The 14,576-nt window shown below is 60.7% G+C and overlaps 1 protein-coding gene across 3 annotated transcripts in view; it reads left to right on the forward strand.

The window, feature by feature from the left end:
* The window catches only part of NRBP2 (nuclear receptor binding protein 2), a 45,375-nt gene extending 31,917 nt beyond the window's left edge, over positions 1-13,458 (forward strand). For 2 of the 3 annotated variants that reach the window (XM_053952509.1, XM_053952528.1), the window contains 7 exons: positions 1,652-1,784; positions 4,059-4,161; positions 4,252-4,302; positions 5,815-5,950; positions 6,137-6,190; positions 7,387-7,450; positions 9,159-10,002. In XM_053952509.1, coding sequence (XP_053808484.1) covers positions 1,652-1,784; positions 4,059-4,161; positions 4,252-4,302; positions 5,815-5,950; positions 6,137-6,190; positions 7,387-7,450; positions 9,159-9,352 — 735 coding nt within the window. In that variant the 3' untranslated portion in view covers positions 9,353-10,002. The other variant, XM_053952518.1, reaches the window with a different exon arrangement.
* Positions 13,459-14,576: the final 1,118 nt, after the last annotated feature.

Below are 14,576 nucleotides of genomic sequence, written 5' to 3' on the forward strand. Positions count from 1 at the left end.
TCCCATCCTCATCTCTCCCTCCTCGGTGTAAATCCCATTGTGGAGGCCCACTTGGATCCCAGGGCTTCTCCCAGAGAAGGAGCTGCCCACAAACACTGGGGAGAGGGCTTGATAAGGGGAGAGGGTTTGATAAGGGGAGAGGGTTTGATAAGGGGAGAGGGCTTGATAAGGGGAGCAGGGTTTGATAAGGGGAGAGGGTTTGATAAGGGGAGCAGGGTTTGATAAGGGGAGAGGGTTTGGTAAGGAGACAGGACAGTTTCGGGGAGAGCTGGGGTTTGGGCTCAGCCACAGGCAAGCGTGGAACAGCTGGAACAGCTGGAACTCTGATCCCCTCCACCCACCCCGACCCGCCCAACCCCCCTTCCCCTTCCTGTGGTGGTCTCCAGAACATCCCATAATGAGTTCGTGCATTCCCCAAATTCTCTTGTTTGGTCACAGAGTTTCTCGAGGCATCCCACAGTAAATCCTGCCCCTGTGATCCCACAGTAAATCCTGCCCCTGCGATCCCAGAATTCCCACTAAATCCTGCCCCTGAGGTCCCACAGTTCCCAGTAAATCCTGCCCCTGCGATCCCACAGTTCCCAGTAAATCCTGCCCCTGCGATCCCACAGTTCCCACGTCCCTGGAGAACCCGGGAGTGGCTGGAGTCTCGCCCGAGGGTCTCTGGGGCAGGTGGCTCTGAGGGGACCAGTCTGGGGGTGCCCACCTGGCACCCTTGGGATCATTTCTGGATCCATCCCAGATGTCCTGGCCCATGCCCTGGCAGCAGCAGGGCAGGAGCTGGAGGAGCAGTGGCAGGCTGGGCTCCCGGGCAGATCTGCTCCTCCAGGCAGATTCCCTGGATTCTCTGCTCACCCTGCCCTGTCCCCACTCCCAGCACCACATTCCTGCTCTCGGGGCTGATCCTGCTCCTGCCCCTTCTCCTGCAGCCTTTGCTGGGCTCACAGCTGGGATGGGGCCACTGGGGACCCCGTCCCCATCTCTGCCCACCTGGAATTCTGCTGCAGCTCCCTGTCCTGGGGCTCCTGCTGCAGGACGAGCCCTTTGGATCCATTTCCTGGGAAATGGGGTCAAAACCAGGGTGACCCCAGGCCTAGGACAGTGACCCCTGTGCTGGCACTGCTGGGGCACCTCCAGTCCTGGGCACGTTTGGGGTGCCCAGGTGAGGACATGGATGGGCTGGAGCATGTCCAGGGGAGGGAAGAGAGCCCCAGGAGGGGCTGAGGGAGCTGGAAAGGGGCTCAGCCTGGAGAAAAGGAACCTTAGGGGGGACCTTGTGGCTCTGCACAACTCCTAATAGGAGGGGACAGCCAGGGGGGATTTGGGATCTAATCCCAGGGAACAGGGACAGGAGGAGAGGGAACGGCCTCAGGCTGGGCCAGGGGAAGTTTAGGTGGACATCAGCAGGAATTTCCCCATGGAAAGGGTGCTCAGGGATTGGAAGTGCCCAGGGGGGTTTGGAGCGCCCATCCCTGGAGGTGTCCGAGGAGTGATTTGGGTGCTCTGGGCTGGTGACAGGGTGGGGATGGGTGGACTCCATGGGCTGGGAGCTCTGTTCCAGCCTCAGTGATGCCAGGAGTCCCAGGGATGGTGTGAGAGGAGCAGGGCAGTGTCCTGCTCTGCCCCAGCTCTGGCCCTGCTCTGCCCCCAGGAGTTCATCCTGTCCTGCCTGACCCTGAACCCGGACAAGCGCCCGACCGCCCACAACCTCCTCTTCCACCGCGTGCTCTTCGAGGTGCATTCCCTGAAGCTGCTGGCAGCCCACTGCTTCATCAACCACCAGTGTGAGTGCCCGGGGCCACCCCGAGCCCGGCTCATTGCCCAGGGAGTCGGGCTGGGAGAGCTGGGAATGCCCAGCCTGGAGGAGAGAGAGAGCCAGGCTGGGAGAGCTGGGAATGCTCAGCCTGGAGATGAGAGAGAGAGCCAGGCTGGGAGAGCTGGGAATGCTCAGCCTGGAGAGGAGAGAGAGCCAGGCTGGGAGAGCTGGGAATGCTCAGCCTGGAGAGGAGAGAGAGAGAGAGCCAGGCTGGGAGAGCTGGGAATGCCCAGCCTGGAGGAGAGAGAGAGCCAGGCTGGGAGAGCTGGGAATGCTCAGCCTGGAGAGGAGAGAGAGAGCCAGGCTGGGAGAGCTGGGAATGCTCAGCCTGGAGAGGAGAGAGAGAGCCAGGCTGGGAGAGCTGGGAATGCTCAGCCTGGAGAGGAGAGAGAGAGACAGGCTGGGAGAGCTGGGAATGCTCAGCCTGGAGAGGAGAGAGAGAGCCAGGCTGGGAGAGCTGGGAATGCTCAGCCTGGAGAGGAGAGAGAGAGCCAGGCTGGGAGAGCTGGGAATGCTCAGCCTGGAGAGGAGAGAGAGCCAGGCTGGGAGAGCTGGGAATGCTCAGCCTGGAGAGGAGAGAGAGCCAGGCTGGGAGAGCTGGGAATGCTCAGCCTGGAGAGGAGAGAGAGAGAGAGAGCCAGGCTGGGAGAGCTGGGAATGCTCAGCCTGGAGGAGAGAGAGAGCCAGGCTGGGAGAGCTGGGAATGCCCAGCCTGGAGGAGAGAGAGAGCCAGGCTGGGAGAGCTGGGAATGCCCAGCCTGGAGAGGAGAGAGAGCCAGGCTGGGAGAGCTGGGAATGCTCAGCCTGGAGAGGAGAGAGAGAGAGAGAGCCAGGCTGGGAGAGCCGGGAATGCTCAGCCTGGAGAGGAGAGAGAGAGAGAGAGCCAGGCTGGGAGAGCTGGGAATGCTCAGCCTGGAGGAGAGAGAGAGCCAGGCTGGGAGAGCTGGGAATGCCCAGCCTGGAGGAGAGAGAGAGCCAGGCTGGGAGAGCTGGGAATGCCCAGCCTGGAGGAGAGAGAGAGCCAGGCTGGGAGAGCTGGGAATGCCCAGCCTGGAGGAGAGAGAGAGCCAGGCTGGGAGAGCTGGGAATGCCCAGCCTGGAGGAGAGAGCCAGGCTGGGAGAGCTGGGAATGCTCAGCCTGGAGAGAGGAGAGAGCCAGGCTGGGAGAGCTGGGAATGCTCAGCCTGGAGAGAGAGAGAGCCAGGCTGGGAGAGCTGGGAATGCCCAGCCTGGAGGAGAGAGAGAGCCAGGCTGGGAGAACTGGGAATGCTCAGGCTGGGAGAGCTCGGAATGCTCAGGCTGGGAGAGCTGGGAATGCTCAGCCTGGAGGAGAGAAAGAGCCAGGCTGGGAGAGCTGGGAATGCTCAAGCTGGAGGAGAGAGATTCAGGCTGGGAGAGCTGGGAATGCTCAGCCTGGAGGAGAGAGAGAGCCAGGCTGGGAGAGCTGGGAATGCTCAGCCTGGAGAGAGGAGAGAGCCAGGCTGGGAGAGCTGGGAATGCTCAGCCTGGAGGAGAGAGAGAGCCAGGCTGGGAGAGCTAGGAATGCTCAGGCTGGGAGAGCTGGGAATGCTCAGCCTGGAGGAGAGAGAGAGATTCAGGCTGGGAGAGCTGGGAATGCTCAGCCTGGAGAGAGGAGAGAGCCAGGCTGGGAGAGCTGGGAATGCTCAGCCTGGAGAGGAGAGATTCAGGCTGGGAGAGCTGGGAATGCTCAGCCTGGAGAGGAGAGATTCAGGCTGGGAGAGCTGGGAATGCTCAGCCTGGAGAGGAGAGATTCAAGCTGGGAGAGCTGGGAATGCTCAGCCTGGAGAAGAGAAGGGTCCAAGGAAACCTCAGAGCCCCTTGCAGGGCCTGAAGGGGCTCCAGGAGAGCTGGAGAGGGACTTGGACAAGGGATGGAGTGCAGGAAAGGGGGAATGGTTTCCCACTGCCAGAGGACAGGGTTCGATGGGATTTTGGGAAGGAATTCCTGGCTGGGAGGGTGGTGAGACCCTGGCACAGGGAGCCCAGAGCAGCTGTGGCTGTCCCTGGATCCCTGGCAGTGTTCAGGTTGGACAGGGTTTGGAGCAGCCTGGGACAGGGGAAGGTGTCCCTGCCATGGCAGGGGGAGGGACTGGGTGGGATTTCAGGTCCCTCCCACACAAAACACGCCGTGATTCCATGTGCAGAGCCCGGGGAGGGGGGCAGTGACTCCCAGCCCCTCCCTGGAGTAGGGCACCCACACCCCCCCATCCCTCTGTCCCCAGATCTGATGCCAGAGAACGTGGTGGAGGAGAAGATCAAGGAGCTGGACCTGAACATGGTGATGGCCGAGATCCGCAGGGAGGGTCGGCCCGGGGCACAGTGGAGGTGAGGATGAGGATGGGGGAGACCCCGCAGCCTGGAGACCCCTCTGCAGCCCATCACCCCCTGGGCCCTCCTGTCCTGTCCCCTGCCCAGGTACTCCGAGGTTTCCTTCCTGGAGCTCGACAAGTTCCTGGAGGACGTCAGGTGGGTTGGAGCTCCCAGCTCTGCCTGGGCTCCCGGGGAATGTGGGGCCGGGATGGGCACACGGGAGTGTCCCTGCTGTCCCCATGGGAATGTGGGGTTAGGATGTGCACACAGGAGTGTCCCTGCTGTCCCCATGGGAATGTTGGGCCGGGATGGGCACATGGGACTGTCCCTGGTGCCCCCAGCTGTGCACACAGGAGTGTCCCTGCTGTCCCCATGGGAATGTGGGGCCAGGATGGGCACACAGGAGTGTCCCTGCTGTCCCCATGGGAATGTGGGGCCGGGATGGGCACACAGGAGTGTCCCTGCTGTCCCCAGCTGTGCACACAGGAGTGTCCCTGCTGTCCCCAGGGGAATGTGGGGTCAGGATGGGTACATGGCAGTGTCCTTGCTGTCCCCAGCTGAGCACACAGGAGTGTCCGTGCTGTCCCCATGGGAATGTGGGGCCGGGATGTGGACACAGGAGTGTCCCTGCTGTCCCCAGCTGTGCACACAGGAGTGTCCCTGCTGTCCCCATGGGAATGTGGGGCCGGGATGGGCACACAGGAGTGTCCCTGCTGTCCCCAGGGGAATGTGGGGTCAGGATGTGCACACAGGAGTGTCCCTGCTGTCCCCAGGGGAATGTGGGGCCGGGATGTGCACACGGCAGTGTCCTTGCTGTCCCCAGCTGTCCCCAGCTGAGCACACAGGAGTGTCCGTGCTGTCCCCATGGGAATGTGGGGCCGGGATGTGGACACAGGAGTGTCCTTGCTGTCCCTGCTGTCCCCAGGGGAATGTGGGGTCGGGATGTGCACACGGCAGTGTCCCTGCTGTCCCTGCTGTCCCCATGGGAATGTGGGGTCAGGATGGGTACATGGCAGTGTCCCTGCTGTCCCCAGCTCTCCCCAGCTGAGCACACAGGAGTGTCCCTGCTGTCCCCAGGGGAATGTGGGGCCGGGATGTGCACACGGCAGTGTCCTTGCTGTCCCCAGCTGTCCCCAGCTGTGCACACAGGAGTGTCCCTGCTGTTCCCATGGGAATGTGGGGTCAGGATGTGCACACAGGAGTGTCCTTGCTGTCCCCATGGGAATGTGGGGTCGGGATGGGCACACGGCAGTGTCCCTGCTGTCCCCAGCTGTCCCCATGGGAATGTGGGGTCGGGATGGGCACACGGCAGTGTCCCTGCTGTCCCTGCTGTCCCCATGGGAATGTGGGGTCGGGATGGGCACACAGGACTGTCCCTGCTGTCCCCATGGGAATGTGGGGTCAGGATGTGCACACAGGAGTGTCCCTGCTATCCCCAGGGGAATGTGGGGTCGGGATGTGCACACGGCAGTGTCCCTGCTGTCCCCAGGGGAATGTGGGACCGGGACGGGCACACAGGACTGTCCCTGCTGTCCCCACTGTCCCCAGTTGTGCTCGGTGCCCTGTCCCCACTCCTCCCATCCCTGCCCACCCCTGCTCCTGCCAGAGCCAGCTCTGCCAGGGCCGCAGGGGATGGGATCAGCCCTGTCCTCCCTCCGTGTCCCACAGGAACGGGATTTACCCCCTGATGAACTTCGCTGTCTCCAGACCCCATGCCCTGCCCCGCGCCCTGTCCCAGCCCCAGGAGGACCCTCAGAAAGCCAAGACCCCCACGCCAGAGCCCTTCGACGTGGAGACCAGGAAGGTAAGGGCAGACCCAGGGCTGCTCCAGCTGCGGACAGCTCCTGCACTGCTCCCATCCCTGCTGCAGGGACACCTCTCCCGTTAGCCACGGCCCAGGGGAGAGCCGGGAGAGGAATTCTGGGGTTTCTGTAGGAATTCCAAAGTGCCCCGGAGCCAGAGGGGCTGATCCCGAGCTGGGCTTTTCCAGGTGGTGCAGATGCAGTGCAACATGGAGCTGAACGAGGACAAGAGCCAGTGGCACGTGAGTACCTGGATCCTGCCCCACTCCCTGCCCATCCCACTGGGAATGGACTGGGAATGGGATTGGGACTGGGAAATGGGACTGGAAATGGGACTGGGAAATGGGAATGGAAAATGGGATTGGGAATGGGAAATGGGACTGGGAAATCTGACTGTGGCACGTGAGTACCTGGATCCTGCCCCGCTCCCTGCCCATCCCACTGGGAATGGACTGGGAATGGGATTGGGACTGGGAAATGGGACTGGGAAATCTGACTGTGGCATGTGAGTACCTGGATCCTGCCCCACTCCCTGCCCATCCCGCTGGGAATGGACTGGGAATGGGATTGGGACTGGGAAATGGGACTGGAAATGGGACTGGGAAAGGGGAATGGGAAATAGGACTGCAAATGGGACTGGGCAATGGGACTGGGAAATCAGACCAGGAAACCTGACAGGAAGATGGGAAAGGGAAATCTCCTTGGGATATTGGACTGGGAAATGGTACTGGGAAGTCTGTCTGGGAAAGGCCTCAGCCAGTTTCCATGGCACCCAGAGAACTCTCTGCTGTCCTGTACAATGAAAGAATTCCCAAAGAAGCCACGAATTCCCCTAGCCTGTGGGACAAGACCTGCAGTGTCAGGCTGTCTCTGTCCCTGGTGTTTCCAGACACCTTTGGACTCCCGTTTTTTCTAGCCCAGCACTTGCAGGGAGCTGGAATTGCTCCAGGGCACCAGCACTGCCCAAGAGCTCCCACATTCCTGCAGTGCTGAGCTCCCAGCCTCCCCAGAGCTTCCAGTTCCCCCAGTTCCCCCAGAGCTCCCAGTCCCAGCAGTGCCCAGAGCTCCCAGTTCCCCCAGAGCTCCCAGTCCCAGCAGCGCCCAGAGCTCCCAGTCCCAGCAGTGCCCAGAGCTCCCAGTTCCCCCAGTTCCCCCAGAGCTCCCAGTTCCCCCAGAGCTCCCAGTTCCCCCAGAGCTCCCAGTCCCAGCAGTGCCCAGAGCTCCCAGTCCCAGCAGTGCCCAGAGCTCCCAGTTCCCCCAGTTCCCCCAGAGCTCCCAGTTCCCCCAGAGCTCCCAGTCCCCCCAGAGCTCCCAGTCCCAGCAGTGCCCAGAGCTCCCAGTTCCCCCAGTTCCCCCAGAGCTCCCAGTCCCAGCAGCACCCAGAGCTCCCAGTGCCCTGCAGGGGCTGGGATGAGCAGGCTCTCTCCTGTCTCCGCAGCTCACGCTCCTGCTCATCCTGGAGGACAAGCTGCACCGCCAGCTCAGCTATGACCTGCTGCCCAGTACGTTCCTGCAGGGAGCCCGTCGGGATTAGGAATGTGCCAGCTTCCCTTCCTTTCCCTTTCCTTCCCTTCCTCTCATCCTCCCCTTCCTTTCCCCATTCCTCTCCTCTCTTCCTCCTCCTTTCCTTTCCTTTCCTTTCCTTTCCTTTCCTTTCCTTTCCTTTCCTTTCCTTTCCTTTCCTTTCCTTTCCTTTCCTTTCCTTTCCTTTCCTTTCCTTTCCTTTCCTTTCCTTTCCTTTCCTTTCCTTTCCTTTCCTTTCCTTTCCTTTCCTTTCCTTTCCTTTCCTTTCCTTTCCTTTCCTCTTTCCCCTTTCCCCTTTCCCTTTTTCCTCTTCCTTTCCTTTCCTTTCCTTTCCTTTCCTTTCCTTTCCTTTCCTTTCCTTTCCTTTCCTTTCCTTTCCTTTCCTTTCCTTTCCTTTCCTTTCCTTTCCTTTCCTTTCCTTTCCTTTCCTTTCCTTTCCTTTCCTTTCCTTTCCTTTCCTTTCCTTTCCTTTCCTTTCCTTTCCTTTCCTTTCTCTTTTCCCTTTCCCCTTTCCCTTTTTCCTCTTCCTTTCCTTTTTCCCGTGTGGTCCCAGCCCTTGCCCACCTGGACCCTGTGCACATGGAGGGCAGAGGTCCAGTGGTCACTGCAGGAGGGAGGACAAAGCTCCAGTGGTCACTGCAGGGCTGCATTCCCACCAGGACCCCCAGTGGGCAGTTCCTGGGCTCCCAGTGAGCTCCAGAACTCCACTCTCACTCCCAGCAGGGGCACAGCATCCCCAACCCTTTCCCAAGGGAAAGGGGGACCCTCCTCCGAGGGGCCCGGGAAAGGGGCAGGTCCAGCTCCTTCCAGGACATCAGGAGCCTCTGGGCTGCCTCACAGCCACAATTCCCTCAGAAAGCTGGGGAACAGTGCCTGGGAGCTGCTCCTGCCTGTTATAAATGAAAAATGATCCAGCCAAATTAAAAAAAAAATAAAAAGAATTTATTTTAGCAATCGAGATCTAACTAGCCAGCCACAAGGAAAAGGGCAGCGCCGAGCCCGGGATCGGCGCTGGGTGCGAGACACAGAGATCAGCCTCAGCGGAGGTTTCACTCTATGCTCCCACACCACCATCCTGGTACAAGCGATTTTCATAGGGAAAATTTTGCCTGAAGCCAGGATTTCGGCATTCAGTCCTTTGTTTCATTCAAAGTCCCATAAGTTGATGAGATTTCCTTCTCGGCGACAAGGCAGAACAATTCGAAGTCCTGAGTAGTTGAAACTCTTGATGACATTTAGGGGAACACGGTATTCACATGTATCAGCCCGGGGGATTTTCCTGATGTCCATCTCGGGTCGTTCACGCGATGATCAGTGCCTGGGTGTCTCCTTATCGCCTCAGATAAGGCCCATCTCCTGGCGAGCCACATCCTTTTACTTGTAAATCGGGTTTCAACACACACCTGGTTTTGCCTGAGAAGGGGGGCTTCTAATGCCAAAGGGTACATTCTAACAACTATTTAATATTATATATATCATGCAAAAAATGGCGCGAATTATACCTGTTACATATAACACTGCCCCAGCCCCCAGGCACTGTCCTGGGGCTTTCCAAGTGACACGTTGTCCAGAGCTGTGTTTTGGGAGCTCAGGAACCTTGCCCCCCCTCCCTGCCCCATTTTCCCAGCTCTCCCAGGTTCAGGAGCTGTATCCATGCTCATGTTCTCCTGCTCCTTGTCTCTGCAGCTGACAACTCCAAGGATTTGGCCACAGAGCTGGTGCATTATGGATTCATCCACGAGGTGAGTCCCTGCTGTCCCCAAATCTGGAGCCCCTGGAGCTCCTCCAGCCCCTCACAGGCAGGGCTGGGATTTCTGTTCCCTCCAAACTCTGCTCCAGGAGCTGTTCCAAGGGGAACTGCCCCTTGTGGCACGTGTTAATTAGCTGGATCTTAAATAATTCTGAGTGGGAGAACCAGGGGAGCACCCGGGGAAGGAGGCTGATTCCTTACTTAAGGAATCACAGAACCATTAATTTTGGAAAAGACCTCCAGGATTATTGAGTCCAACCTGTGACCAAACAGGCGAGGTCGCCCTGATGGCCACACCCACATGTTAATGGAACATTTCCAGGGATGGGGACTCCACCCCTGCCCTGGGCAGCTGTGCCAGGGCTGGACAGCCCTTCCCAGGAGGAATTTTCAGTTTCCCACCCAAACATCCCCTGGCCCAGCCTGAGGCCGTTCCCTCTCCTCCTGTCCCTGTTCCCTGGGAGCAGATCCCAAATCCCCCTCGGCTGTCCCACCTGTCAGGAGCTGTGCAGAGCCACAAGCCCCCCCCTGAGCCTCCTTTTCTCCAGGCTGAGCCCCTTTCCAGCTCCTCCTGGGGCTTCAGCTCCTTTCCAGCTCCCTCAGCCCCTCCTGGGGCTCTCTTCCCTCCCCTGGACTTGCTCCAGCCCATCCATGTCCTCACCTGGGCACCCCAAACGTGCCCCAGGACTCGAGCCAGCACAGGAAGGGCTCGGGATGGGGACTGTGGGGGGCTGGAGGTGGCTGGGAGAGCCCAGCAAAGGGCTCTGTTGGCGTGTGGGATTTCAGGACGACTGTGAAAAGCTGGCCGCGTTCCTGGAGAGCGCCTTCCACAAGCACCGCTCCCAAGCCCTGTGAGCCCGCGTTCCCAGGGGATCGAGGCGCCGGATGGAGGATCCCAAAGGGCTCCCGACCCACCCAGCTGCAGCAGGACTCACCTGGCCGGGCCTTGGGCCCACGGGGATTTGCCCAATCCGTGCTCTGGGAAGGCAGCAGCCGACAGAGGACTCGGCAAACACCAGGAATTCCATCCCGGGACGCTGGGACGTGTCCTGGTCCCTGCTCCCGAGGGGAGGTGTGGGGGAGTGGGCAGCACCCCCGGCAGCCCCTTCCCAGCGGGGTTTGTGGAGCTGCTGCAGGAAGCCCCAGCCGGATCCATTCCCCTCTGGGAACGCTCAGCCCCTCTCGCTGCAGGTCCCACAGCTGTTTTCTCCCTCTTTGCCATCTGGAATGGTCCTTGCTGAGGGGAGGGAGGGGAGGAGCAGGCTTGGAAAGCCCTTGTGGAGCTTCCCATCTGCCACATTCCACTCTCCATCCCGAACTTCGCCAGGTCTCCACTGTGCTGCCTGTGCTCAAAACCCTCACCCTGAGCTGGGATTGTGTGAGCTGGACATGGCATGGCTTGAGAAGAAACTCCTGACCCACCACCTGGATCCACACACGTGGATCAGCAGGAATCCCACTGATGCTCCACAGAATCCTTGTCATTCCCCAGTTTCTCCTACAGCCTTCCAAAATCTCTCAGCATCTTTGGGAGAGAGCCCTGCTGCCTGTTCCTCCCATTCCTGCCACGGTGACTGGAATGTCAGTCCCTGGCCTGGAGATGGGGAATTGCCACCATCACCACCCCAGTGCTGCCCTTTGCCAGGGACATGTTGATGTGGAGAAAAGTGCAAACAGGAATTGTCTCTGTTCAAGAGCCGTGTGGGGCTGCTCTGTGCTGCTCCAGGGAAAGCTGGCTCTGAAATCCTGCTCTCTGCTGCTCCTGCTGCTCCAGGGAAAGCTGGCTCTGAAATCCTGCTCTGTGCTGTGCCCCTGCTGCTCCAGGGAAAGCTGGCTCTGAAATCCTGCTCTCTGCTGTGCTGCTGCTCCAGGGAAAGCTGGCTCTGAAATCCTGCTCTCTGCTGCTCCTGCTGCTCCTGCTGCTCCAGGGAAAGCTGGCTCTGAAATCCTCCTCTGTGCTGTGCTGCTGCTCCAGGGAAAGCTGGCTCTGAAATCCTACTCTCTGCTGCTCCTGCTGCTCCAGGGAAAGCTGGCTCTGAAATCCTGCTCTCTGCTGCTCCTGCTGCTCCTGCTGCTCCAGGGAAAGCTGGCTCTGAAATCCTCCTCTGTGCTGTGCTGCTGCTCCAGGGAAAGCTGGCTCTGAAATCCTGCTCTCTGCTGCTCCTGCTGTGCCAGGAAAAGCTGGCTCTGAAATCCTGCTCTCTGCTGCTCCTGCTGCTCCAGGGAAAGCTGGCTCTGAAATCCTGCTCTCTGCTGCTCCTGCTGCTCCTGCTGCTCCAGGGAAAGCTGGCTCTGAAATCCTCCTCTGTGCTGTGCTGCTGCTCCAGGGAAAGCTGGCTCTGAAATCCTGCTCTCTGCTGCTCCTGCTGTGCCAGGAAAAGCTGGCTCTGAAATCCTGCTCTCTGCTGCTCCTGCTGCTCCAGGGAAAGCTGGCTCTGAAATCCTGCTCTCTGCTGCTCCTGCTGCTCCAGGGAAAGCTGGCTCTGAAATCCTGCTCTGTGCTGTGCTGGTGCTCCAGAGAAAGCTGGCTCTGAAATCCTGCTCTGTGCTGAGCTGGTGCTGCTCCCACTGTACTGGGGAGATCCTGGCACTGTGCTGGTGATCTGCACCATGCCAGTGTTCCATGCCAGCATTCTGTGCTGGTGCTGCTCCTGCTCTGCCAGAGGAATCCAGCTCTGGCATCCTGCTCTGTGCTGGTGCTGCTCCTGCTGCTGTGCCAGGGAAAACCACCTCTGGCATCCTGCCTTGCCAGGGAATTTTGTCTCTGGCATGGTGTGCTGTGCTCCTGCTGCTCCTGCTGTGCTGTGGGAATGCAGCTCTGGCATCCTGCTCTGTGCTGTGCCAGTGCTGCTCCCGCTGTGCCAGGGCAATCTGCCCCTGGCACCCTGCTCTGTGCTGGTGCTGCTCCTCCTGCTCAGACTGTGCTGGGGGAATCCAGCTCTGGTGCTGTCCTGGTGATCTGCACCACGCTGGTGTTCCGTGCCACTGCTCTGTGCCAGTGCTGCTCCTGCTGTGCAGGGGAAGCTGGCTCTGGCATCCTGCTGATGTTCTGTGCTGTGCTGCTCCTGCTGTGCCAGGGAAATCTGCCCCTCGTCTGTGCTGCTCTGTGCCAGTGCTGCTGCTCCTGCTGTGCCAGGGAAAGCTGGCTCTGGCACCCTGCTCTGTGCTGAGCTGGTGCTGCTCCTGCTGTGCCAGGGAAAGCTGGCTCTGAAATCCTGCTCTCGGCTGCTCCTGCTGTGCAGGGGAAACTGGCTCTGAAATCCTGATGGTGTTCTGTGCTGCTGCTGCTCCTGCGTGCCAGGGAAAGCTGGCTCTGGCACCCTGCTCTGTGCTGTGCCAGTGCTGCTCCTGCCACTCACTCTGTGCCAGGAAAAACTGCCTTTGGCATCCTGCTCCGTGCTGATGCTGCTCCTGCTGCTTCTGCTGTGCCAGGGAAAGCTGGCTCTGAAATCCTGCTCTGTGCTGAGCTGGTGCTGCTTCTGCTGTGCCAGGGAAAACAGGCTCTGAAATCCTGCTCTGTGCTCCTGCTGTGCTGTGGGAATGCAGCCCTGGCACCCTGCTCTGTGCAGTGCCACTGCTGCTCCTGCTGTGCCGTGGGGAGCTGCCCCTGGCCTCCTGCTCCGTGCTGGTGTTCCCGTCCCTGCTGGAGCTCCGTGTGCCCCCGCTGCTCGTGCTCAGTGGCGTCGCTCCAGCTGCATCCCAGCGGGATTTAATCCACGCTCAGCCAGCCTGGGCTGCATCCCTGGCTCAGGGTGCATTCCCAGCCGTGCTGCATTCCCAGCAGCGCTGCATTCCCAGCCGTGCTGCATTACCAGCCCTGCTCCATCCCCAGCAGGGATCCATCCCCAGCAGGGATCCATCCCCAGCAGGGATCCATCCCCAGCCCCACTCCATCCCCAGCAGAGCTCCATGCCCAGCCCTGCTCCATCCCCAGCCCCACTCCATCCCCAGCAGAGCTCCATCCTCAGCAGAGCTCCATCCCCAGCCCTGCTCCATCCCCAGCAGGGATCCATCCCCAGCAGAGCTCCATGCCCAGCCCTGCTCCATCCCCAGCCCTGCTCCATCCCCAGCCCCACTCCATCCCCAGCAGAGCTCCATCCCCAGCAGAGCTCCATGCCCAGCCCTGCTCCATCCCCAGCAGGGATCCATCCCCAGCAGAGCTCCATGCCCAGCCCTGCTCCATCCTCAGCAGAGCTCCATCCCCAGCAGGGCTCCATCCCCAGCCCTGCTCCATCCTTCCCCACTCTGCTCCATGCCCAGCCCTGCTGGGCCCCCCCGGCCCCGTTTCCAGCTCTGCTCCATCCCCAGCCCTGCTCCATCCCCAGCCCTGCTCCATCCTTCCCCAGCCCTGTTCTATTCCCAACTCTGCTTCTTCCCCAGCCCTGTTCCATTCCTAACTCTGCTCCATCCCCAGCCCTGCTGGGCCCCCCCGGCCCCGTTTCCAGCCCTGCTCCATCCCCAGCTCTGCTCCATCCCCAGCCCTGCTCCATCCCCAGCAGAGCTCCATCCCCAGCAGAGCTCCATCCCCAGCCCTGCTCCATCCCCAGCCCTGTTCTATTCCCAGCCCTGCTCCATCCCCAGCCGTGCCAATGTTCCCACCTGGAATCAATCTTACCCCCACCTGACAAATCAATAAAGCCCAGTCCCACTGGGGGGCTCTGCTCCAGACTGCTCGTGACTCCTGACTCCAGGGAAGCCGAGGGGGAGGGATCCAGGGGCTCCTCACAGCTGCCCATTCCCAGTCCCCCAGGGCAGCCCCACCCCGTGTCCCGGACATTCCAGCACATCCCAGCCCCTCCCCGGCACTGCCTTGCGCAGCCCTCCCGTAAATCCATGGATTTCACGGGGTCTGGCACGGCTGCTCCCAGCCTGGAATTCCCTGCCCGCGGTGAACTTCGGTGGCCCAAAGTCCTTTATAAAACCCGGGGGCCCTGTGCCCTCCCTCGGGGATCTCCTCGGTGCCGTGGATACTCCAGAGTGGGAACGCAAGATCCCGGTGCCAGTTCTGCCAGGTGTGGCAGCACCTGCGTCCTGCTGAGGCTGCCTGTCCTTGGGGCACAGCCCACACCTGGGGGGCCGTTCCAGAGCTGCACTTCCAGCCCCTGGCACAGACAGGGAACCCCAGCGGGGCTGGGTGGGAAGGGACCCTCCAGACCCCCCCAGTGCCACCTCCCACTGTCCCAGGCTGCTCCCAGCCCTGTCCAACCCGGCCTTGGGCACTGCCAGGGATCCAGGGGCAGCCACAGCTGCTCTGGGCTCCCTGTGCCAGGGCCTGCCCACCCTCACAGGGAACAATTCCTAATTCCCAAAATCCCATCCAGCCCTGCCCTCTGGCAGTGGGGAGCCACTCCCTG

The sequence above is a fragment of the Vidua chalybeata genome, chromosome 1, assembly GCF_026979565.1.
Source record: "Vidua chalybeata isolate OUT-0048 chromosome 1, bVidCha1 merged haplotype, whole genome shotgun sequence".
In the NCBI taxonomy this organism is placed as follows: Eukaryota; Metazoa; Chordata; class Aves; order Passeriformes; family Viduidae; genus Vidua; species Vidua chalybeata.